Genomic DNA, 18,807 nt, shown 5'->3' on the forward strand with positions numbered 1-18,807 from the left:
ACCTGTACATAAAATCCTTACTTTATATCATAACTCTTACATCTGAAGAACTATAGGACACGGATAGCAGAATGACTCTAAGGTTATATAGTTGACTAAATTATCATTTAATCTTTTAATAGGCTAATGTTATAACTCTACTTGGCACAAAGATTTAGGATATTAAACCATGCTGACAAAAATTGTCGCTCCCTTTTTTTATTTAAGAAAATTCAATCTTTGGCTAAGTGGAGATGAGACATTATGCTGACTGTGTTATATTATGAATGCACTAAAATAAACAGACAGATGAAGCAGTATGCTATTTCCAAAAGCAGTGCAAGTGGAGTGAAAGCATTTCCATACGAACCTGGCTTTAAAAACTGGGCTGTCAAAAGAACAGTTAAATGTAACACAAAGTAAGAAACTGTCCAATCACTAATGGTCGTTTTTTTTTTTTTTGTCTTGTTTTCAATTCACTGCTTGCAATTAATGTATTTATTAAAGAAGAGTGAAAGCATAAGTAAATTCACGAGTCAAGACCAGCTGAGAGATTCAAGAGCAGCGTGTTGTGACTGACAACAGTGAAAGGAAAAGCAAATGTTAAAGGGAGAGGAAGAAAAAAGAAAACTTTAGGATTATACACATTAGCACCACTTTTACAAAACCACTCAAGATAGCTGTCACCTTCTCAAAAAAAAAAAAAAAAAAAAAAAAAAGCAAGCTGATACAAAATGGTAGTGGCATTTTTCAAACTTTAGATGAAAGCTGTCCTTTAATTAACTCTACTTTCCTAAGTATGGATAAGGAATGAAATGTCAGGGTCTGTATTAAAATTAATATGCCACTTTATGTCCTTATGATTATAACAAAGGCAACAGACACAACAGACATACCTCCCAGAACCTCTTCCCCTCACCAACCTCAGAGATTAAGTGAATGACTAATAACAGAAAATCTGGACCTTTCCTATCATTCCAGACTACCTGCTTTTGTAGGAAAAAAGGCAGCTCTGTGACTCTGCAGAAAGGGCTAGTATTCAGTATGGTCCCTTTTCCTACCAAAAAAAGAAAAAAAGTTTTATAAACACTTGTCAAAAATTCAATAGGCTTAGGGATGATGGGTAACACAAGGGAAGGCACACCAAAATACCTCACAACAAAGTACAACAAAGTAGACTTGCCTATCCCTGAAATGATCAAAATATTCACTGAACAGTCACTGTGAAAGAACAAGGGAGTCACTCATAAGCCTGTGAAAATAATAATCTACTCTGTTTGGAGTTGTGATTTTGCAAATTATTCCCATGGATGTTATTTATAACAGTAAATTGGAGTAATTTAAAGCCCAAACAGGTAATCTAGACATTATGAGGGTAACAAGAACTAAATTTACCTCTGAAGTAAATTTACTATTTAACAATTTACTATTTCAGTCACTATAGTCGTAACTAAAAAACCTTTGTTTTTTATTTTAAAATATAATTCAACTTCAAACTTTATATTTTAATTTCGTAGAACCAAAAGTAAGTAATTGAAAAAAACTTTTTAACACTGTCTGGTTTATAACTAATAAATGGGCATGACAATGACAGGCTGTTTATAAATTAAATGCACATGGAAGAACTGCAGGGAAATTCTACCCATCTTACCTACCTACCTACCTACCTACCTATTTAAGTAAACTCTACTCCCAATGTGGGGCTTGAACTCACGACCCCAAGATCAAGATTCTCATGCTCTACCAACAGAGCATGAACAAGCCAGGTGCCCCAAGACAAATACTAATTTTAAATTAATTGATAAAGCAACTAAACTTTGCCCAAAGGAAACAGGCAAACAAACTAGTTTTCCACTTGATTCACAGAGTTCCCACAAGCTATTTGTTACTCTATGTTCTTAAGACCAAAATGGTGGCAGCGTGGCATTTTCTTTGGTTAGGCATGAAGTTCTTTAATTCTGGTCAAACCACAAAGCTGAGCTGAAAACTCAAACTTTTTTACACCTAGATTACCTCAATTGGCCTTTTTTTTTTTTCCTATTTCTAAACTTAAATATATAATTAAAATGCTACATTTTTACCCTCTGTTCCCTTCTTTTACATGTGTAAGAAAGGAAAATATAATTTTTCAATGGGAAAATCTTTGAAAGCAAGAAATGTAAGTATTATAAACTATCAACATGCTAAAACACAATACCAGAAAAAACAAAAACAACAACAAAAAAAGCCTCATTATTGTTTCAGCCATTCCTCAACATTTTTACTTATTAACTATCAACTAGAAATTTTCCCAAGAAGTTTTCTCTGCTCTATAAAGCTGTATTCTGTCATAGTAACAATGATCATTTTGGCAATAGCACCACCAATCTGTACAATGGGAGCCTGCCAAAACATAGATTAAAATTTACTTTATTGTATGAGGCTGATTCCAGTTTTTATAGCAGGAAATAGAATCTTCTGTCTCCAGAGAAAACTGTATTACAATTATGTCAGTGACTGGATGAATATTAACTCCACAATGAATTTTGTTTTAGTTGACAGCCACATTCAATTTACACCATTTGCCCATTTTCAACAGTGACAAAAATGGTAGGTCTCTTGAGTGGATTGTAAGCTTTGCTGATTGTGTATTAAAGACTCTATAAGCAAAAACCAAATGCTACTAGGTGAACCCATGCAAACAACAAGTTGTAAAAATTCCCGAAACAAAAAATCTATAGCTCACTACAGATGACACAATGAAGACTAGAGAGAAAAGCCATATAGTAATGCTACACCATTCAGCTCCAAGAAGCACATTATTTATAGTGCAGTCCACATATGGTCACTGCTAAATGTCAAATCAGCAGTCTTATAGTTACAGTTTGGAACTAGTGGAGTCCACAGATCTAAACAGATATGCAACATGAACTCAATTATAAATATACTTCTAAATCCCAAGAGAAGCAAAGTAAACATCAGCAACTGGAGTTTGAAAACTTACATTAATTTTTAAAAACCTCTCAGTCAACCTAACAACTATAAAGACAGGATTTTATTCAGGTAGAACAAAGACCAACTAATGGCTGATGGGTAGTTTTACTTCCAACTGCAACAGTGACAACATATTTTACTATGATGTACGTGTTTTGCCTTCTGTATAGCTGTAATCATGCCCCCATCTCACCTCTCATATTGTATGACAAAGGTCATAAAAAACCATATATCATAAATCACACCAAACAGTTCTTCGAACTATGGTGGAATTCTAAAGTGAGCTTTGGCTTTAGACTTAAGTTTTGCTTTCTAAATACTTTATCGTTAAAAAATGTAGAGGATATAATGGCTGCGACCTAAAAAAATCATCAAACAGTAACTTAAAATTCACGTTCTGTAAAGTTGTTTTTCTTTTTGTAATAAGGGAAAACATTAATACTTTCCATCTTCTCTGTAATTCAGATAACCAAGTTGTCTGGCAATTCTTTCATAATTTTCTTAGAACAGTTTTATTTTTGACCAAAAATTTCATTGAAAGATATTTGGTTGACTGAAATAAAGCAGGGGAAATAAAACTTCGCAACAAAGATTATGAAATACTTTACAAATGCTGGATTTTGAGGTGTTTTCAACACTTCCTGACTGAAACTGAAATGTGGATCATCTATCTCACCAACAAGTCTAGGCTTCAGAAGTTTACTAAAGCATAATGCATTATTGAATCTTTGTACTTGAGTCTTTGTATTTCATTCCCCATCTTGCCAGTTTACAACAAATTTACCCTATTACCAAAGGAAAAGACCTTAATCCTATACTCACAATAACCCTTCACACAGGCATATTTCTTGGCACAAACCTGTGCAGAGATTTCCACGGTTACCAGCTGCTGCAGATTACCTTTGTTTAAAAAAAAAAAATGACTAGACCTTTAGCTCCTGCAGTGATCTGTAGACTCCCAAAGCTGCATATTTCCAGCCACTTTTGAGTTGCATGCTGTAGCAAAACAGTCAGCACCTCTCAATAGATATTGCTGCAGAGAAAGATTTTAATTCAGCAGAGACTCTTTCTATGTGTGAAAAGCAATGCCATTTCCCCCTAAGAACAAGAGAGCTCAATATAGCCAGCCAGCGATATAATATATATTTATTTGGTGGGAATTCCTTAGATGATAGGGTTCTTCCCTTTGGAGGGGAGGGGGAGATTGATACCGCACTACCAACTTTCACGCCAATTGTTTTAGCAAAAGTTTCCTTAAAACCTTTAAAAACTTTCAATTTGTTCCCAAGTGATTCATAAGAGAAATAAAATCCTTCCTGTCTTGTGTGTTCCACTTCTACCTAAAGCAATGTAGGCTATGAAGCTCCTCCTCCTATTACCTAAACTACCACAACGCAAATAGTATTTATTTATGTTTCAGGAGTAAATTTTCATTAGAGATATAATTAATATGCATCTCTGAACATACACTTATTTATTAAAAAAAATTAAATATCCAGTCTGAGCACTATGTCATTCACTATTTTAAGTGGAGAAGATAATACGATTCAATAAATAAGGCATATTATCAATTCCACTCCTACTCTTTGAGATTCCTCAACAGTGATCACTCAGACAGTCTTCTGATAGCATTCTTTCTATGACATATGCTAGAAAAAATCCTGGACAGTGTGAGAGGAAAAATAGCATTAGTCTCACATGCCGAAGGAATGAATTTTCCAAAAACCTTAAAATACAGCCCTAAAATGCTTTAAAAATGTTAAATATTATTTACTTTAGAGCTTTTTAAAAATCTTTTGAGTATAGTAATAATGAATACTAAGCTGCAAATTTAGTCTAATTAAATTCCCTACTACTGTTGAATCAGAGTACCCACAGATTTATAGCTTATTTAAGAATATTAATCATGTACCTTGTAGATATGGTACTTGGGTCTTGCTTCTGACAACTATCTGTTCTTAAACTATGACCCAAAGAGACATTTAAATAAAATGAAAAAATTAAATTATTTTTCAAGTACAAAATGCTAGCTTAGCCAGCCTACAGACTTCATTATAAAATTCTGCCTTGTGGTAATTCCCAAGATGACACAGAACAAGGCACAAACTTCAGTGATTTTTAACTTAGCAATGTGGGCTTGGCATTTTATCCTCAAGTCAAAATACAAGATTGGGCTTTCAGCTCAAGATCAGATGTGAATTCTCCCTCTGCAGCATTATCACATGCGTCATCAATTACTGCCATGCCTAAGTCTAGCATCATGCCAGCACATTAAGACAGAAGGTACTATATGCAGTGTTCACTGGACCAGAAGAACAGAAATAAGAAGGGGAGGTGGGGGAGAAAGAAACCCTAGAGAAGAAATTAAAAAAAGGCAGACCGTGCAATACAAACCAGATCATGGCTGCTTAGCTAATATGGGCCAACTGCTGTGGAAGAAAAATGTCGAACACCCCAAGTTGTGTAAATTTCTGTAAACATCTAAACACACACACAAACACACACACAACACCAACCTAATTAGGAACATAAATATATGTTGATCCTTTACTATGTTATAGTTTTGAAAATAAAAGCTGAAGTTAAAATGTCTGTGCTCTCTAAACTGTCTTATTTTCCTGAGGGAGGAGAAGAAGCTAGTGTTTCTTAAAGAAGAAGGGAGATGTCTTCACTGCTATTAAGATTAAGACTTCCTCTTCGATCATTTTCACTCAAGTTTACCAATAACTCACTGAGACCCTAATTAAATATGTATACTTAAGCACAAATATTAAATACTGACAATACTGACAAGTTTAGACATTTTAACAATGCACTGTGTAATTTAAAAATAAAGAGCTTTTCAAAATGAAAATGATGTTCAAAAATTAAGATTTTTTAAAAAAATTAAAAGCCAGGAAAATAAATCTCCTTGTTCTATTGACTTATATCAATATCCAAAACTAAGTCATGTAAAGGGATAGAAAGAATCAGCTTTTCACAAAAACCAGACATCTCTTAAGCTACCAAATTTATCATGTTTCGTAAGTGTCTGGTAAATATATTAGTCCTTAACTATTCCTAATGGAACATTTCACACGTAATTGTGCTGCCAAGGAAAGGTGTAGCTTTTAAAGGATCAAAATACATTTTACTCCTTTATTCAATTTACAAAAACACTAAACTTTAACTCGCTATCTTTAACAGAATATCAGTATGGGCCAAAATGAAATTTTCCATCAAATTCTAAGTGGTTTCTAGATCTTTCAGACTGATTTCCCAAAATATTAAATATTAGATAACATCCCAAATTCTATTTGATTACTGTAGGGCATGCAAGAAAACAGCTCTAAACTGTACTATAACTTATTAATAAGTTTAAATTCATTCACATCAAGTGTCACACGAACACTACCTAACTAACTATGACCCAAAATTAAGCACTGATCTATAGGCTTACCGATTCTATAGGCTTGTCAAGTGATGCTTGTTCAATTTCCAAATGTCCTTCTTCATACTGATCAAAGTGATTACCCTGAAAAGACAAGACTACAGTTATTTTTCAAAAGTAATAAATGCCAAAATATGAATAATCTAATCCAGCTAGGGGTTATTTTTAACTTTTTATTCTTTTTCAGTAGACAATCAAAACTGTGCCACAATTTCAGACTTTTCTAAATCTATAAAAAAAACCAATTTATTAGAAGTCTAGGCCCAGTAATAGGAATTCTCCCTTTGATAAACATTGAAATTGCTAACTAAAATACTATCAACCATTTGGGATTATCAACTCCTTATCTGACTGATGATATCATGGAGACTCCAGAATCTTAAAAATGCCTGGGTGGCTCAGTGGGTTGAGTGTCACTCTTGGTTTTGGCTCAGGTCATGATCTCACTGTTCGTGAGTTGAGCCCCACGTCGGGCTCTGTACTGACAGTGTAGAGCTTGCCTGGGATTCTCTGTCTCTGCCCCTCCTGTGCATGCTCTCTCTCTCTCAAAATAAATATATAAACAAACAAAAAAAAGCCATGTTTTTTAGCTTTTCATAAACAATCTTGCACTGAAGAAGATAAATCATAATAATAGAAGAATGCAAATAAAAATCTGTTATAATACTATTCAATGTTGGTAACATTGCTTTTAAATTAAAACTGCTAAAACATTGGACTTTAAATCAAGTTGCTAACTCCCAAGTTTCAAAGAATCTAAAAACACAATCTCTTGACACAGTATTCTAAATACAGCTATTCCTCAAATGATCTGCCAAGAGAGATAAACATGTCTGTATAATGCCATATTTGACCATAAGTAAGCAGTCACTGCAACTAGAGTAAGTCAAAATAGTTCAACTGAGGATAGGAGGAGACAACTAGGAAGTTCTCTCTAATCATGGTTTTCTCTGATCTCCCTACTCTATTAGCAAATAATAGCTCATAATTTGGCTTTAAAACAGAATACCAACTTTCTGGTTCCCTTTATGTTACAAAATAGAGGGCGTGATGATTTGTAAGTCCTGAACTGACCTAAATCAAAAGAGGAAAGACTTCAGTCTAGCCTATGTTAATCCAATGTGTGGAGTGGTAGGACAACTTGAATGTTAACAAAAAGTTATTTTACTTTTTCAAGGTAAAATTTTACTTGAATAAATCTTAACCATAGAGATCCTAAACATATAATTTGCCACACTGTATCAAAACTACTAGGTTACTTATTTCCTTCATCAGACTGTAAAGTCCTTAAGAACAAGAACTAAATATTGTTTACCTCTTACAACCCTAAAACTTAACTCGGTGGCTAAACATTAGAGAACAATTAGGTGCTAAAATTGTGTGGTAGTGATGAAAAAGTTCTGGAATCAGACAGTGGTGGTGATAATGGTTGTACAACACTGTTAATATACTTAATGCCATTGAACTGTATACTTTAAAATAATTAAAATGGTAACTTGTACGTTGTATGTATCTTAGCACAATAAAAATGATAAAAATAAAATTGTGTAGTAGAGTATATCCAAAAGAAGAAAGGAGTAACAGGACAGGAATAGGTTTTCCAAAGACAAAAAGCAAATCTTAAAAATGGAGGAGCAGGCATTCCAAGAATGAGGAAAAGCAGAGGTGCCAGGGTGGCTCAGTCAGTTAAGCATCTGACTTGGTTTTGGCTCAGGTCATGACCTCACAGTTTTGTGGGTTCAAGCCCCACATTGGGGCCTGCGCTAATAGCACAGAACCTCCTTGGGATTCTCTCTCTCCCCCACCTCTCTGCACCTCCCACATTGGCACTGTCTCTCTGTCAAAAAATAAATAAAACTTTTTTTAAAAATGAGGAAAAGCAATCATCAACAAATACTAAAAATGAAAAATAGGTACAATCTCTGAAAGTCTCTCTTAATCTCCAATATTTTGTCCAACAATCTCTTTAACATTTGCCTCTTATTTTAACTTCTAAAGCAACATTTAAAAGTTTAGAAACAATCACTTAATTGTTTCTACCACTACCACTATTGGTGTTAATACCAACAATAACTGGATACTATTTTGAAAGTAAATCTTTAGAGTATTAAACTTAGGACAACCATGTTTGTTTGTTTGCTTGATTTACTTATTTTTGAGAGGGCACGAAGGGGCAGAGAGAGAAAAAGAGAGGATCCCAAGCAAGCTCTACGCTGTCATTGCAGAACCCGACACGGGGCTCAAACTCACAGCTCTGAAATCAAGACCTGAGCCAAGATCAAGAGTCAGACGCTCAAGTGACTAACCCACCCAGGTGCCCCATGCTTTACAAATTGCTAAAACTAGCCGCCTAAGTTGTCAAATCATTCTGGATCTATCACACACAATACAAAACAGGATTAATAATATAGTTTGAGTCCAGAAAAAGACCCATATATTTATGAATAACTGATCTTCAACAAAGATGCAAAGACAATTCAATAGAGAAATAATAGCATTTTCAATAAATGGCATAGAATTCGGTATCCATATGCAAAAAAAAAAAAAAAAAAAAGAAAGAAAAGAAATGAGCCTCAATCCATACTGCACACAATAAAAATTTTTTAAAAAATGTATCGCAGACCTAAATATAAAACCTAAAATTACAAGCTTTTCTAGAAGGAAATACATAGAAGAAAATCTTTGTAACCTTGGGCTAGACAAAGCTTTCTTAAGCTACACTGCCAAAAGCACAATCTATAAAAGAAAAAAAATGAAGAACTGGGCTGCAAGGTGCCTGGGTGGTTCAGTCAGTTAAGTGTCCAACTTTTGATCTCAGCTCAGGTCTTGCCCTCAAGGTTGTGAGTTCAAGCCCCCAAGTGGGCTCCACACTGGGCACACAGCCTACACTTATTAAAACAAACAAACAAACAAACAAACAAACAAAAAACCTGGGCTGGGAGAAAGTATTCACAACTCTCATATCTCATAAAGGATTTGTATTTCTAAAATATACAATAAACTTTCTAAACACAGTAATAAGAAAACCCAATTTTTCAAGTGGGCAAAGATTTAACAGACTTCACCAAAGATGATACATAGATGGCAAGTAAACACTCAACATCATTACTAAGGAAATACAAACTAAAACCACAAGATAATACCACTACACATCTATTAAAATAGCTTTTTTTTTTTTTAAGTTTATTTATTTATTTTGAGAGAAAGAGAGAACACAAGCTGGGGAGGGACAGAGAGGAGAGACAGAATCCCAAGCAGGCTCCGCGCCATCAGTGCAGAGCCCGACATGGGGCTCAGACTCACAAACTGTGAGATCATGACCTGAGCTGAGATCAAGAATAAGACACTGAAGCAACTGCACCATGCAGTTGCCCCTCTATTAAAACAGCTTAAAACAACAACAACAACAACAACAAAAACAAAACAACTAACAAGTGTTGCAGAAATTGCATGGAAACTCTCATAGGTTGTTGGTGGGGTGTAAAATGGTACAGACACTTCAGAAAACAGTTTGGCAGGTTCTTATAAAATTAAACACACATTGAACAAACAATCCATCAATTCCGTCCCCGGGTATTTGTCCACATAGAAGGAAAACCTGTGTTCACAGAAAATCCTGTCTTGTGAATGTATGGAAACCAATCAAATGTCCCTCAACTGAGAAATAGATTAAAATACTATGATACACCCATTCAATGAACCATTCTTCACCAATAAAAAGAAACTACTCATATAAGCAGTAACATTTCGAATGCATTACGCTAAGTGAAAGAAGCCATACTCAAAAGTCATTGTATAATTCCATTTATATGGCATTCTGGAATAGGCAAAACCAGAGAAAAGGAAACTGATCAGCGGTTGCCTGGAGCTATATACTGATTGCACTGGTGACTACACTATATTTTGTTAAAATTCGAAGAACTGTACACTAAAATGAATTACCCTGTATCTTAATCATACTTTTTTTTAATAAAAAAGGAAAAAGCCAGTATATCTACATCTCCCCCCTTAAAAATACTTTTTTAAGCATTAAGAAAGTTTAAATCCTATTGTGTAAACACACGGTGATGGTTACAGGAATCTATACATGTTTTAAAATTTATAGAACTAAACACCAAAATAGAAGTCAATATTACTGTATGACTTATTACATAAAAATAAACTAAAAAATATGCATAGACAGCTCTAGAATACATAAGAAGCTGACACTAGCGGTGAACTCTGAGAAAACCGGGTGCTTAAGAGACAAGAGATGAGAAGGAGGCTCTTTCGTTGTTTTAAATGTTTATTTTTGAGAGAGAGAGAGAGAAAGAGCACAAATAAAGAGGGGCAGAGAGAGAGGGAGACACGGAATCTGAAGCAGGCTCCAGGCTCTGAGCTGTCAGCAGAGAGCCCCATGTGTGGGGCTTGAACTCAGGAACCATGAGATCATGACCTGAGCTGAAGTCAGACACTCAACCACTGAGCCACCCAAGTGCCCCTGGGAGGCTCTGTTTTTAACTGCGTGTTTTTTCCTTTTGAATTTTATACTTAAATTCCCTAATACTCAAATACTCTAATAGAAATCATAAATATTTTGTATTTAATAGAAATCACAACCATTTTGTATTTATCTTTGAATGCTTAATCAATGCCATTCAAAATAAATTTCTGATGAATTTATTTTAAAATGTTTAACACATTTTAAAGTGGTGTTGATTCAAAAATATTAACTTTAATTTTAAATGTTTAAGCATAAACATAAAATGAAATCATGATTTCCAATTGAATATTTGAAACTTTTTTTAAAAAGCTTATACATCAGGGGCACTTGGGTGACTCAAGTCAGTTAAGCATCTGACTCTTGGTCTCAGCTCAGGTCATAATCTCACAGTTCGTGGGTTTGAGCCCCAAGTCAGGCTCTGCACTGACAGAGCCTGGGATTCTCTCTCTCTGCCCCTCTCTCCCTCCCTCCCCCCAAATAAATAAATAAGCTTGAAAAAGAAAAAAAAAAAAAAAAGCTTATACATCAGACATAACAGGCTATAAGCTCAGCTCCTTTTTTTTTTTTTTTTTTTTTTTGCCAGTCTTCTCAGTTATTGACACCAGAGTTGCTCTTCTGCTGCTGAGAGGTTGACTATTTAAAAAAAAAAAAAAAAAAAAAAAAAGACATCGACTAATCATCCACAATGTAATCCCAACTATAATACATTTCAATTTTAAAAAACTAATTAGTTTAAATAGAAAAAATTAATAATCATGAAAGACAAACTATGTGAACTCAGAAATTTTTAATATAATTTATTCACAAATTGGTTTCCATACAACACCCTGTGCTCATCCCAACAAGTGTCCTCCTCAATGCCCATCACCCACTCTCCCCTTGCTCCCATCTTGAACTCAGAAATTTAAAAATGATAACCAAATGATCTTTTCAATGAAACCAACAAATATGTACATTAAAAAATACAAATACTCTGCTGGTATAACTAATTCACCGCCTAAATTAGATACTGTTTAGAAGAACTCAGGAACTCATTTTTAACAGTTTACTCCCATGGTCTTGCTAAACAGTACATTTGTACCAGCTATCTTTTGAGTACCTATTAATAAGTATCAGGAACTGTGTGCTTCACAGGCATGATCTCAATCCTCTGAATGATCCAACAAGGTAGGTATCATTATTTCTATTTTCAGATGAAGAATTCAGGGGTGTAAGTACAAAATCTACTCACTTAAATAGTAAGTAAAGAAGCCCAAATTCTAAACCCAAAGTCATTATTAACTTCAAAGTCCATGTTCTTTCTGGTATGCTACTTTGTGATTTTTTTTTCCAGGAGGAAGAGGCAGGAGGAAGAACACTGGGAGACAGGGTTCCAGATACCACATTTTCCATAGCTTCTGCGAATTTTAAATGCAGATAACATTCACTGTAGCACTTCTCTAATATATTTTTAAAAAATTAGAAGCAAATGTCCAATAGAGGAAGAGTTTAATTTAATTCTATTTTATTAACACAACAATTAGGGAGTTACAATAAAAGTTTTAAAACTATGCAGAAACAGGTTAAGTTTAAATGGAAGGAGGAACAAATCAAAAAGGCAGTTCACTAATTACAACTGTGTAAGACTATGTGGACAAGAACTGAGTGGTGTTCTGAAAATGTGACAGGAACTGATAAACATCTGAAGAAGCATCTAACGAACATCTAAAGTTAATTGTTTTAATTTAAATATTATTTGTGATAGAAGTTGACTTTAAACAGCCTAGAAATATTCCACAACCATAACTAAATTAGTGAACTGAGATTACTTTTTCTTTTTATTTATTTATTTATTTGTGTGTGTGTGTGTGTGTGTGTGTGTGACAGAGAGAGAGAGAGAGAGAGAGAGAGCGAGAGACAGCGTGAGAGAGAGCGAGAGAGAAAGCGAGAGAGCGAGCATGCGTGCCAGTGGGGAAAGGGCAAAGAAAGAAGGGGACAGAAGATCCCAAGCAGGCTCTATGCTCGAATTCATAAACCGTGAGATCATGACCCAAGCCGAAGTCAGACACTTAACCGACTAGGCCACCCAGGCATCCAGAACAGAGATTACTTCTTAACATTTATGAGTGCTTGATTTCCCACAATAAACAAATCAATTAGTAGCAACGTGTGAAAAGTATAAAAACTGCTTATAGGGGCACCTGGATGGCTCAGTTGGTTAAGCGTCTGACTTTGGTCAGGTCATGATCTCAGTTCACGAGTTTGCCCCGTGTCTGGCTCTGCACTGACACCTCAGAGTCTGGAGCCTGCTTCAGATTCTGTGTCTCCCTCTCTCTCTTCCCCTATCCCCCCCCCCCCCCCACCGCCCCCACACGTGCTCCCTCTCTCAATCTCAAAAGTAAATTTAAAAAATAATAAAAATAATAAATATTAGGATATAAAGGGGGGCAAATATACAGAAAACAAAGGGAGAACTATTGGAAAAGATCAAAGATAATAGACATTTGGAGGAAATTGCCTTAAAGACTAAATAGCTCCTTCCTTAAAGAAAGAAGAGTTGGGGTGCCTGGGTGGCTTGGTCCATTGAGCATCCGACTCTTGATTTCATCTCAGGTCATAGTCCCACAGTTCGTGGGATCAAGCACGACTGCGCTGACAGCATGGAGTCTGCTTAGGTATCTCTCTCTGCCCCTCCCTAGCTCATGTTCACACGCTCTCTCAAATAAATTTTTAAAAAACAAATATATAATAAAAATTAGACATAGGGTCCTTCTGTGCTATAGAACATATATAAGTTCTTACAATAAACTGAAATAGTAAATTAGACCCCAAATTAATAACAATTACAACATTAAAGTTTTACCCTTTAAAAGTTTTTAGAAATTGTCACGGCCAAGAAGAGTCTAAAGAGACATGACAACTAAATGTAATGTGGTATCCTACACAGGACCCTGGAACAGAAAAGGACATGAGGGGAGTACTAAGGATATAGGTTATGGACTTGAGTTAATAATAAGGTATCAATGAGTCCATTAGTATGGTGACAAATGTGCCACACTAATGTAAGATGTTAATAACAAGGGAAACTGGGTGCATATCTATGGGAATTCTGTACTATCTTAGTGATCTTTCTTTAAGCTAAAACTGTCCTAAAAGGTTTATTTAAAACAAAGTTTTGAGAATGGTTAATACCACCCCATATACATAGACATGTGTAGGTTCTTTTAGTTTTATAAAATATCTTCAGAAACCTTATCGCAACAAACTTATTAGATAGCACAGGATTTGGCAATCAGTTGAATTTAGGGGATTAAAAAAATGTTTATTTATTTTGACAGAGAGACAGATAAAGAACATGCGAGTATGTGCACAAGTGGGGGAGAGGCTTCATCTCGTGAACCATGAAATCATGACCTGAGCCAAAATCAAGAGTCAGACGCTTAGCCATGAAGCCTACTAAAGAAATAAAAAATAAAAAAACAAAAACAAAGAAGACAGTTGTAAGCTCTACGGACTGAGCCACCCAAGCAACCCTAGGTGATTTTTTTTTTTTTAATCATCCCTATCTCACAAATAAGAAAACTGACACACAGATTGTCCTTAATTCTTAAAGGCTTCTGATTCTTTGGGGGTGGGGGAGTAGATGGTAGGCATAAATGTAATTTTGTTTTATTTTTATTTGAGTATAGTTGAAACACAATGTTACATTAGTTTCAGGTGTGCAACCTAGTGATATGCATCTTCTTAGTCCCATGTTTCTGCCAATGTATTATACTATACAAAACTCAAAAGATTAAAAATAAACAACCTTGACTCCATAATTCTGAAACAATATTCCATAAAGAGAACAGTTAGTCAAAACCTGCTTCCTATCACAAAAGACATGGAAAAGACTGAGGAAATGTTACAGATTAGAGGAGATGAAGAAAAACTAAATGCAATCAATTCAAATTCCTGGGTGGGATCCTGCAACAGAAAAAGAACATTAGTGGATAAAAGTGGTAAAATTCAAATAAGGACTGTGGTTTAGTTAATATTACTGTACCAATGTTAATTTTCTAGTTTTGATAATTATATTATGGTTACTGTGCAACTATTGTAGTAGGGGAAGCTGGGTGAGTAGTAATCCAAAACTCTATATTTACAACTATTCCATAAATTTAAAACTTAATGCTTGGGATGCCTGGATGGCTCAGTCAGGTTAAGCATCGAACTTCAGCTCAGATCATGATCTCTGGTTTGAGAGTTCCAGCCCCATATCAGGCTCACTACCGTCAGCACAGAGCCTGCTTAGGATCCTTTGTCCCACTCTATGCCCCTCACTCACGCATGCGCTCTTTCTCCCTCTCGCTCTCAAAAATAAACATTTTTTAAAAGTAAATAAAACTTAATGCTCAAAATAGGGGCACCTGGGTGGCTCACTCGGTTAAGCATCCAACTTCGGCTCAGATTTTATGATCTCGCGGTTCATAAGTTCTAGCCCCACATCAGGCTCTCTGCTGTTGGCACAGAGTCCACTTTGGATTCTGTCTCCCTCTCTCTCTGCCCCTCCCCCTTGCTCTCGCTTTCTCTCAAAAATAAACATAAAAAAAAAAAAACCTTGCTTAAAAAACAAAAACCTTTTAGTTATGCAATAATCTCAGCATATTAGCATTAAGAGAAAAACAACATCAAAGTGCCGAAAGATGTGTTTACATGCTACCCTTTGGGGAAGGAGAAGAGTGGAGAATGCCTGTATGTATACGTATTATGTATGTCTAAAAGAACCCACGTGTAATTGGAAATAGTGTTTGTCTTTGAGAAAATTAAGTGGTTTACTTTTCACTTTGAATCCATTTGTCCCTTTTAAATGTTGTACTAGAAAAGCAAAAAAAGGGGGGGGGGGAGAGGAAGGAATATAAAATTGACTTTAAACCCCCCCCCAAGGGTTTAAATATATAGTAATAATAGTAACGGTGGTGGTGATGATTATGATAACAGTAATAAATATTTTATTTCTTGCTTCTTTCCCTGTTCGTGCCCAATTTTTTTTTTCAATATATGAAGTTTATTGTCAAATTGGTTTCCATACAACACCCAGTGTTCATCCCAAAAGGTGCCCTCCTCAATACCCATCACCCACCGTCCCCTCCCTCCCACCCCCCACCCCCTCAATTTTTTTTCAAGTCATCTTGATGAACTTAAGACTTAGACTTTTTTTTTAAGTAGGCTTCACTCCAGCACGGAGCCCAACACAGAGCTTTAATTCACAACCTTGAGATTAAGACCAGAGATGAGATGAAGAGTTGATGGAGGCTTGGGGCACCTGGGTGGCTCAGTCAGTTAAGAGTATGACTCTTGATTTCGGCTCAGGTCACATATCTCATGGTTCATGAGCCCCACACCGGGCTCTGGGCTGGCAGTGCAGAGCCTGCTGGGATATTCTCTTCCTCTCTGTCTGCCCCTCCCCCAGCTTGTACTCTCTTTCTCTCAAAATAAATAAATATTAAAAAAAAAAAAGTCAGAGGCTTAATCAACTGAGCCACCCAGGCATCCCATCAGCATGCAACTCTTGTTCTCAGGGTCTTGAGTTCAAGCCCCATGTTAGGGGTAGAGTTTACGTTTAAAAAAAAAAAAGCAAAGAAAAGCAAAAGCAAAAAAGAAAAAGAGGGGCACCTGGGTGGCTCAGTTGGTTAACCATCCGACTTTTTAACGTTTTTTTTTTAATGTTTCTATTTATTTTTGAGAGAGAGAGAGAGGGTTCAAGCAGGGGAAGGGCAGAGAGAGAGAGAGAGAGAGACACACACACACACACACACACACACACACACACACAAATTCTGATGTAGGCTCCAGGCTCTAAGCTGTCAGCAGAGAGCCCAACATGTGGCTCAAACGAACCCCAAGATAATGACCTGAACTGAAGTTGGGGCTTAACCAACTGAGCCACCCAGGCACCCAACTCTGACATCAGCTCAGGTCATGATCTCACAGTTTGTGAATTTGAGGCCCGCAATGGCCTCTGTGCTGACAGTGCAGAGCCTGCTTGGGATTCTCTCTCCTCCTCCCTCTCCTTCTGCCCTTCTCCCACTTGTGCTCATGCTCTCTCTCTCTCAAAAATAAACTTAAAAAAAAAAAAAAAATCATTCTTTCCAAAAATAGTCAATATGGCCTTTGATTATGTGAAGGCCTCAACAGGGATTTTAAGAGAAGTATTTCTTCTGCTTTACCCTACTTTCAAAAATCTCCTTTAGACTTCTCAAACCCCATCAGAATTAAGATGATCACAAAATGTTATCAGGCAAACCAGGGCACTTTGAGAGTAAAAAGGAGTGTTGAGACTAAATATGCCAGGACAAAAGACATAAACCACAACATATCTATCCTAGTGAAAAATCACAGATCACTATGTTACAGTATTCCTAAAATTTACTTTCTTTCTTTTTTTTTTTTAATGTTTGCTTTTTCAAGAGAGAGCATGAGCAGGGGAGGTGCAGAGAGAGGGGGACAAAGGATCCAAAGTGGGCTCTGTGCTGACAACAGAGAGCCTCATGTGGGGGCTCGAACTCATAAACCATGAGAGCGTGACCTGAGCCGAAGTCGGATGCTCAACCAACTGAGCCACCCAGGCGCCCCCCTAAAATTTACTTTTAATGACTGCTTGAAACACTTACTCCACAATGCCTAAATCAACTCTTCCTTTCTACGTATTATGTGCTTTCGTAGTTGAAATATAGTTTTTCATTTATGGTGATAAGAAATTTAAGTACAGGGGTGCCTGGCTGGCTCAGTCAGTAGAGCATGCGACTTTTGGTCTCAGGGTTGTGGGTTCAAGCCCCACGTTGAGTGTAGAGATTACTTAAAAATAAAATCTTAAATAAAGAAAAGAAATTTAAGTTCAAAAGGATCGGACTAGAAGCAATTTCACTTTTTAAAAAAATTTTTAGGGGCGCCTGGGGGCTCAGTCGGTTGAGTGCTGGACTTCGGCTCAGGTCATGATCTCGCAGTTTGTGAGTTCGAGCCCCGCGTTGGGCTCTGTGCTGACAGCTCAGAGCCTGGAGCCTGCTTCAGATTCTGTGTCTCCCTCTCTCTCTGACCCTCCACCACTCATGTTCTGTCTCTCCCTGTCTCAAAAATAAACATTTAAAAAAATAAATTTAAAAAATTTTAAAAAATTTAATGTTTATTTTTCAGAGAGACAGTGCAAGAGGGATAGGTGCAGAGAAAGAGAGGGAGACACAGGCCACCCCAGCACCTCAGAAGCAATTTCACTTTAAAGAAAAAAAAGATGTTAAAATGTACACAGATGTATACATATACCCAACAGACTTTCCTTCAACTGCCTCTCTCTCAAAAAAAAAGCTTCAGGGGCGCCTGGGTGGCTCAGTCGGTTAAGCGTCCGACTTCAGCTCAGGTCACGATCTCACCGTTCGTGAGTTCGAGCCCCACGTCGGGCTCTGGGCTGATGGCTGGGAGCTTGGAGCCTACTTCTGATTCTGTGTCTCCCTCTCTCTCTGCCCCTCCCCCATTCATGCTCTGTCTCTCTCTGTCCCAAAAATAAATAAATGTTAAAAAAAAAAAAAAAAAAAAAATTAAAGGGGCGCCTGGGTGGCGCAGTCGGTTAAGCGTCCGACTTCAGCCAGGTCATGATCTCGCGGTCCGTGAGTTCGAGCCCCGCGTCAGGCTCTGGGCTGATGGCTCGGAGCCTGGAGCTTGCTTCCGATTCTGTGTCTCCCTCTCTCTCTGCCCCTCCCCCGTTCATGCTCTGTCTCTCTCTGTCCCAAAAATAAATTAAAAAAAAAAAAAAAAAATTAAAAAAAAAAAAGCTTCAACTTGTGGTAGATCTAATAATAAATGAATAGAACCTGGCTGACTTGCAGGTCATTAAAATACACAGTAGCTCTAGTTCCTTATAGGTCAAGGATTCTGCTTCCAAGCACAGGACAAATGTGGAAACTTCTCTATTACAAATTTAGCTGTGATG

At 36.5% G+C, this 18,807-nt stretch overlaps 1 protein-coding gene across 7 annotated transcripts in view; it reads right to left on the reverse strand.

Annotated features, from left to right (window-relative positions):
• Positions 1-18,807, reverse strand: part of GPATCH8 (G-patch domain containing 8) — a 101,941-nt gene that overhangs the window by 69,297 nt on the left and 13,837 nt on the right. Inside the window, exons 1-4 of one of the 7 annotated variants that reach the window (XM_042915873.1) lie at positions 6,392-6,472; positions 3,775-3,985; positions 966-1,036; positions 350-367 (exon numbers count right to left, since the gene is read on the reverse strand). Coding sequence is in view for 1 of the 7 variants with exons in the window: in XM_042915872.1 (XP_042771806.1) it covers positions 6,392-6,466 (75 nt within the window). In the remaining 6 variants the exon portion in view is untranslated. Of the gene's footprint in view, positions 1-349; positions 368-965; positions 1,037-3,774; positions 3,986-6,391; positions 6,473-18,807 lie in introns of those variants that run through there. The other 6 variants (XM_042915876.1, XM_042915875.1, XM_042915877.1 and 3 more) reach the window with 6 other exon arrangements.

This window comes from Panthera leo, chromosome E1 (genome assembly GCF_018350215.1).
Source record: "Panthera leo isolate Ple1 chromosome E1, P.leo_Ple1_pat1.1, whole genome shotgun sequence".
Lineage (NCBI taxonomy): Eukaryota > Metazoa > Chordata > Mammalia > Carnivora > Felidae > Panthera > Panthera leo.